Source organism: Macadamia integrifolia, unplaced genomic scaffold (assembly GCF_013358625.1).
Source record: "Macadamia integrifolia cultivar HAES 741 unplaced genomic scaffold, SCU_Mint_v3 scaffold558, whole genome shotgun sequence".
NCBI classification, from domain to species: Eukaryota; Viridiplantae; Streptophyta; class Magnoliopsida; order Proteales; family Proteaceae; genus Macadamia; species Macadamia integrifolia.
In genome coordinates, this window is record NW_024870483.1 from 176764 (window position 1) to 184381 (window position 7618).

General features: G+C 43.0%; 1 protein-coding gene across 1 annotated transcript; it reads right to left on the bottom strand.

Moving 5' to 3' along the window:
* Positions 1-147: 147 nt before the first annotated feature.
* Positions 148-672, bottom strand: LOC122069214. The gene has a single exon (XM_042633175.1). It carries the CDS (start codon positions 670-672, stop codon positions 148-150), a length of 525 nt encoding a protein of 174 aa, XP_042489109.1.
* Between the last annotated feature and the right edge of the window lie 6946 nt (positions 673-7618).

A 7618-nucleotide genomic window follows, 5' to 3' on the forward strand; every position in this document is an offset into this window, starting at 1 on the left:
ATCAATGCAAAACTCTATCTCCCTATCTGGGGGCACACTATATAGATCTTCAGGAAATATGTCAGGAAATTCTCTTACTACTTCTAAGTCTTCTAGTGTTGCAGTCTTCTTGGTAGTATCCCTGACACATGCCAAATAGGCTTCACATCATTCTTCTAGTAATTTCTGAACTTGTATGGCAGAAATTAGTAATTTATTAGCCTTTTCTCTCCTATGCCCCTGAAATGTAATATCATCTCCATCCCTAGGTCTAAATAATATCTTCTTCTCTGCACAGAGTACACAAGCTCGGTATGCTGACAACCAGTCCATTCTCAGTATAACATCTAAATCCTTTATATCTATCCAAATCAAATGGGCTATCATATCTCGACCACATATCTGAATCACACATGGTTCATATACATCTTCCAAATCCACTATAAACCCAATGGGTGTACTAATCATCAACTTATGTGCTAGCTTTTTCGGTTCTATCCCCATTCTTATAGCAAAATGTGAAGATACAAAAGAACAAGATGGACCAGAATCAAATAATACAAATGCTAGTATTGTAGATACTAATATTGTACCTGTTACAACTCCAAGTGCAGTCTTAGCTTCCTCAACTGACAATGCAAATACCTTCCCAGCTACTTGTGGCTTCTTGGTGGATGCAGATGAAGAAGTCATATTTGGCTTTCCTGGCTTTCTCTGGGGACAAAATCTGGCCAAGTGTCCTGGCTGTTGGCACACATAGCATTTTATGGATAGAGGCTAGGTAGTGGTGGTTGCTAGCCGGGACTAGGCAGATGCTTGTCCTGAGTCAGTCTTCCTAGGCACAATAGCAGTATATGTAGCTCCCTTTATAAACTTCCCAAATTGCCTTCCAGTTCCTGTTGCCTTGGCTTTCCTTGCTTCTAAATCTGATAGCCCTCTCTCTGCTTGTCTTCAATGGATTTGGCAATCTGAACCACTTCAGCATATGTCTGAAGCCGGTGTGCAATCAACACATCACCAATGCTAAATCTCAGCCCTTTCTCAAATTTCTTAGCTTTTGCTGTCATTCTTCATATGCTCAGGTGCAAAGAAATACAATGCCTCAAACTATTGCTGATACTCTAATACTAACCTGGGACCTTGTACCATTGCCATGAATTCAGATTCCTTCCTATCTCACACACTTATGGGAAAGTAATTCCCAAAAAAGACTTCTACAAACTAGTCCCAAGTGGGGTGTGAATATGTGGCTAACAGTATGCGTCTGGTAGCCTTCTACCATGCATGAGGTTCATTCTGTAACAGGTAAGTATCACACAAGATCTTCTGTTCGTCATTACAACCCAGAACTGAGAAAGCTTTCTCTACTCCTTCTATCCATTTGGCAGGACCCAATGGATCATGTGTCACCCCACTGAAATATGGAGGCCGATACTTCTGAAACTTTTCCATCAACTTGCTGATATCAATCCATACTTATTCTACTGGAGGGGTTCCTGGAGTCTGTTGCCCTGTAAGTGTTCCCATAGCTAGTGGTGCTTGGGATGTTTGTCCATTAATAGTCTGACCAGTGGCTGGAACTCCAAATGCAAACAAAGTGTTAAGAGCAAGAGCTATAGGGGCTGTTAAGGGTGGTGCCATAGATACATGGTTTGTAGGTGATTCCTTGGTGCATATGGCAGTGACCAATTCTTCAACCATTGCCCTTTGTTGCTGCATATTTATCTGTATGGTTCGCTCTAGCCCTTCTTGTATCCCTTGCATCATATTACAATGGCTACAACATCCTGTGTTGTGATCACTGGTGGTGCAGGTGGTGGTGCAGGTGGTGGCATAGGTGTTGCTGCTGCAGAGGTGGATGCATGTATCGGTAAGGTCACCCCAGCTACAGTCTCCCTTCCTGCCTCATCCTCTACTGGCACAAAAGGGGTAGCTCTGGCAGCCCGACCCCTCTTCCTTGGTCGTAGCTCATACTAAGGTTGAGCACGTCTTGGTGGCATTTTTGGGAATTCCCTGTAAGATAAATAATTGATTAATTCCAAAAGGCTCAACACATATTTAGCAAGGATGAGTCACGCAACATGCTTCACATGAAATTAGTGTCTTGGTATTTGGCCAAGGGTGCACATACATTCATAGTATAAATACAATATTTCATTTCCCTTCCTTATTGGATATCTTTAACTACCACAAACAATGTTTCCCTAAATTTGATATTTTTATCCTGAAGCTTTTACTTTATTAATCTTATGACACTGGATATCCTAAGGTCTTGTGGGTTATGATACTTTTTTCCAAGTCTTAGCTCTGATACAACTCTGTCACACCCTGCCTCCAATAGACGCATTGGACACCTCACCGTATCCTGTCAGCCTATTTATCCAGAATCTAGACTAGGGAAGATCATAACACCATAATTACACTACGAAAGATTAGAGTTTATATACATATACATAGTCCAACAAAAATATCTTACATAAGCTCCAGTGTCAACTAAGTGATAAGATATATTTACAATTATCCAGATGAGAGTTACACACCTTATAAAAGGAGAATATTCACAGTTTACTCTATCCCAGTAGTAGACTATATACATCAGAGTATGCATCAACAGGAATATATATGTAAAATGACATAGGAATAGTCCATCATATTCCTCAGAAGAACTGGCCTCCATAGGCACAGTCATCACATTCACAGTCTAGTCTATGGTCGATTTCATCTTCTTAAAGATTGGCCAAGTTATCCATGACCACTATCTCATAATTAAGGTAAGAAGTGCAAAATACTGGGTTCAACCTCGACATCTAAAAAGAGTAAGTAGAAAAGGGTGACCACTGGTAATGCTCAGTGAGGGATGGGGGAGTACAAACACACACATCCATATGCAATGAATGCTCCACACATAGAGAATAATGCTCATGAGTGCATTTAATTAACTATACAAAATTCCTAATCCATTACTAGGTCTCATTACCTATGGGTGTAAATACTACTAATGTAGGTGGCATACCCTACCCTATACATTGGGCCTCAGGTATACAAGTTACGCCACAGGTAGGAGCCAGCCAGTACTGGTACGGGTCCCGGGCCACACCGGCTAACCCTTAAAAGGTAACCCCATATCGTAAATATATTCACAAGCATACAGTACGTCATATCCTGTCTCACCTCCATAACTGATACCACACATCTCATCAGAAGTGCACTGCTGATCAAGCAGCCACATAATTCAGGATTAATCCGTACCTAACCCCCTACGGACAAGGGCTGTAGCACTTGGGGTTGTGATACCTAACCCAACATTCTAAATGATGCACAGGCAATCAGTGCAATCACACATACAAATATGGGCACCTACACTTGACCCATCTCACCTGTCTTACCTTTCTCATTTCCATTCCATCCCATTCCATCACAATAGTACCATCAAAGAATAAATGCAAGTAAATATAAATTTTGTTATGCCATCATGGTTATTCGAAGAGAAATCTCCACGCCTTGAAGACTATTCCACAAATTTACAAGCAACCAGAATTTTGTTTGGAGATGGTCAAAGTTGCTAGTCATATGTTGTTGCCCCCCATCACTGCAAAATTCGAGGATGAATTTTTTCAATATGGGGAGAATTGATGCAGATTAATCACCAAAAGAGGCTTATTTTATTAGGAATAAGCCTAGGGTTGGGTTCCATACATGTTGGGCCTTTGATCCCATGTGTTTTGATTGTATTGGGCCACTTTTATGGGTCTAAAAGAGGGGCTCTAAGATTGAGTACGGGATTGCTAGTTTGTTCATTAGTTTCTTTTTTAGATGGGGTTATTTAGTTTCTAATTTCAATACCTAATTAGTTTCTAATTTCTTATTTCCTAGTTTCTATTTTTAATTTTAGTAACTAGAGGTCTTGGGTTTATTTAGTTTTCTATTTTAGTTTTTGGAAACTAAAGGTAGTTTTTATTTCTTGTAATCACCCCACCATTATTATAAGTAAAGGAGAGGGCTCCCATTAAGCCCCATGAATTTTATGAACAAAAAAGATGTTGTTGTGTTTTCTCCTCTGGAGTGTTTCTTTGTGTTTGATCAAAGAAGAAGGGTTTGGTGTTTGATCCAAGTGACTCCTTGTAGCGTGAAGTCTAGGAGGGTTGTGAGTGTGTTTTCTTCTTTTCTTTCAAGCCTATATTCAAATTACTACTACTACTACAACCAGGTATTTATTGTTTAAAGTTTTCTGCCAAAATTCTCTGTAGAAGTACCATCGGCCCTGTCTGCTGTATCTGCTAGAAGTTTCTGTTAAGGATGAAATTCTGGTCGATTTTTCTCCTAGTCCCCACTAAAGATTGATCCATATATGGGCTGTTTCTGTGTAGCCATTAGTGAGATATTCAAAATCTCCATCTTTTTGCTCTGTAGTGACTTTTTCAGAACAGGAACCAGAATCGATAGGTCTGGTTTGACTACCCTATTCCTGTGATCTTTTGTTATTGACTGTGGCTTGTTAATGTCATACACCTGTTGCTGGTTAGTCCTATTTGTGGGTATAATCTCTGCTTTCTGAAATTCCAGATTTTGGGTTTGAAATTTCTGGTTTACAAGGACTGCTGGACTCTTATTTCTGGATTGTTGTTTGTTGTCTAATGTTGGGTGATTATTGATTGTTCCTTGGTTTAAAAGCTCTTGTTGTTTGGGCCTAGTTTGAGCTTTCAAATCTAGTCCTACATTACCAGATTTGCCCGAGTTTGCTTTAGATTGGGCCTTTGGCCTTCGTACTAATTATTTGTTCCTTGATGAAGTGCAACTCTCTAGGGTCGAAATCAAGGTTGCTGCTGCTGAGAGGCAGGCTAAGGCCAAGCAGGATTGGCTACTGAGGTAGCAGGAGAAGGAGAAGGAGAAGGAGAAAGAGAAAGGGAAGGCTCCGGCTTTCGAACCCCCTACAAAGAAGAGGGATATGGTAGAGGATCCGACTCTGGAGGCTGTTCAGGCACTTACTGCTCCTAGGCGGGGTGTGCTTATCTCATCCAAAGTTCCTGATGAGGATGACTTCCGACGCCTAGGTATATCTCGGGGCCAAACTAAAGCTGGCTTTATCCGCAGGTGGTCTGTCAAGGAGGAAAACACCTATGTCGTTAGACATGTTGCCTGAGAGCTTGTGCAGAAGGGTAGGCTTCTGAGGGACATTATCGATGCTCAGGAGCAGAGTACTTAGGCTATGATCACAAGCGCATGTCTCTTCATGGCAGGGGTAAATTATCATCCTTAGCTCGTTTTACCTTTTTCTTTTGTTTCATGTCTTTGTTCTAAGTGTTAGTTAGTCTTGCAGGCCAACAACCAGGTCACCCAGCTCACCATCCGAGCCGGGGGCTTTGGCCTGAAGCCTTGAGAAGTTCGAACACAAATGCGAACAGTCCACCCTTGACAACTAGTGGACCATTCTTCTTGAGAAGGTAGAGCATCTGGAGGTTGAGCATGACCAAACCGCCAGGAGTATGAGAGCAAGCTTTCGGAGCTGAAAGGATGGGAGTTAGGAAGTACAAGGGCATGGATGCCTTCAGGAAGGAGGTGACTTGCGCAACGGCCCCGGGAATACATCATGGGTGCTATCGAGGTCCGAGACTAGATACTCAAACATCACTCGGGGTTCTCCTTTGTGGGGAGTGGTCTCATCTTTGAGGACGAGGAAGGTGAGAAAGCCCCGGCTGTTATCGAGGTGGCTGAGATTGCCAAAGGCAATGGGGACGACGGTGTTCAATAGACCCATGAAGTCCCTCTCACCCTCGACCACGACAGTTTCGACCCAGACATCCTTGTTTGTGCCGATGATGAGGTCCTTTTGCCTATCGAGGTTCAGTGAGGGTTGTTTTTTCTTTTGGCCTTCATGCTCTTTTGATGTGACTTCGGCTTTTGGGCCTTTTTTTATGTAACTTCGGCCTTCGGGCCTTTGTTTGTATTTTCCTTCTCAAGGCTTCTTTTTTAATAAATCTTTTTTGCTTCTCTCGCTTCTTTGTTGTCTTTGTTTTATGACTAAACTGTTGCCCGAACACCAAAGGGAAACACTCAGTATTTTTTACAAGTTGACTTAGTATCTTTCCTGGTTGGTCTTTGTGCCTTAGTATCTTTCCCGGTTGGTCTTTGTGCCTTAGACAAGGGGTGAAGCCCGAAGGGTTATACGTGGTTGGTATTTGTGCCTTAGACAAGGGGTGCCCGTTGTTAGGTTAGGCCTATGCATAGGTTTTGTCTCGGTTAGGTTGGGTCGGTTCTGGCTCTGAACTTTAAGCTGAGGGAAGCGTCATCAATTACAGCTCACGACCGAGGGCATACCCTTCGGTCAGGTCTTCTTAGCCTTGGCTTGAGCTCCCAATCGAGGGAAGACCCTTCAATCAAGTTTGCTCCACCTTGGCTTGAGCTCCCAACTGAGGGTAGGTCCTTCGGTTAGGTCTGCTCGGTCTTGGCTTGAGCTCCCAACTGAGGGAAGACCCTTCGGTTAGGTTTGCTTGGCCTTGGCCTGAGCTCCCAAGGGTAGGTCCTTTGGTCAGGTCCGCTCGGCCTTGGCCTAAGCTCCCAACTGACGGAGGACCCTTCGTCAGGTCTTCTTGGCCTTGGCCTAAGCCCCCAACCGAGGGTAGACCCTTCGGTCAGGTTTGCTCGGCCTCGGCCTGAGCCCCCAACTGAGGGTATACCCCTCCATTGATATCTTTAAACTCTTTTTTTTTTCCTGAATAGTATATTGTCATATGAGATCAGTTTGCCATAAACCAGCTTTCTATAAAATTCTTCAAAATGTTAGGGAAAACGAATTACAAATTCTAAAATTGAAAGCCTTACTAAATAAATGACATGACAAGGTGCTGAAAATAATCCTAACTAAACATGCATGCTACCGCTACTGGTAGAACTTCCTCAGGTTCTTTAAGTTCCATGATTGAGGTATCCTCTCTCCCCCCCGGTAGTCTCTAGGTGATAGGAGCTAGGCTGTATTTCCCTAGAGACTCTATAGGGTCCCTCACAGTTGGGTGCCAACTTTCCTTGATGCCTCAGATCTGACACTTCTACCCTTCGTAGGACAAGGTCTCCAACTCTGAATTCGTTCCTACAGACTTTAGAATTGTAGTGCCTTATTACCTTCTATTGGTAAGCTACAATGCTTTCCTGTGGTCTTCTCATACTTCATACAAGAGGTCTAAATTGGCCCGTATGCCCTTAACATTCTTGCCTTTGTCGTAATACTAGACTCTGTGGGTCATAACACTGATCTCGACCGGTACAGCTTCAGTGCTGTAGGTTAAGTTGAAGGGTGTTTCTCTGGTGGCTGACCTTTCAGTTGTTCGGTAGCCCAGAGGATGCTGTGCAGTTCGTCTGCCCATAGCCCCTTGGCATCGTCTAGCCTTTTCTTTATTCCCTACAGCAGCAAATAAAATGTTACCTCTATCAACCTGTTGGTCGGGGGTAGCCGATGGATGCTTTTCTCTGCTCAATGTTGAGGGCTTCACAAAACGATTCGAAAGTTGGATTGGCGAACTGGGTACTATTGTCTGTCACTACCACTCTAGGAATTCTGAATCGATAAACCATCGCTCTTTCAAAGAAGTCTCGGATATTGTTTTCTGTTATTGTGGCTAGTGCTTCAGCTTCCGCCCATTTAGTG

What these genes read in the sequence shown, in the direction of transcription:
- LOC122069214 (XM_042633175.1), bottom strand. Translation starts at nt 672, where the DNA reads ATGACTTCTTCATCTGCATCCACCAAGAAGCCACAAGTAGCTGGGAAG.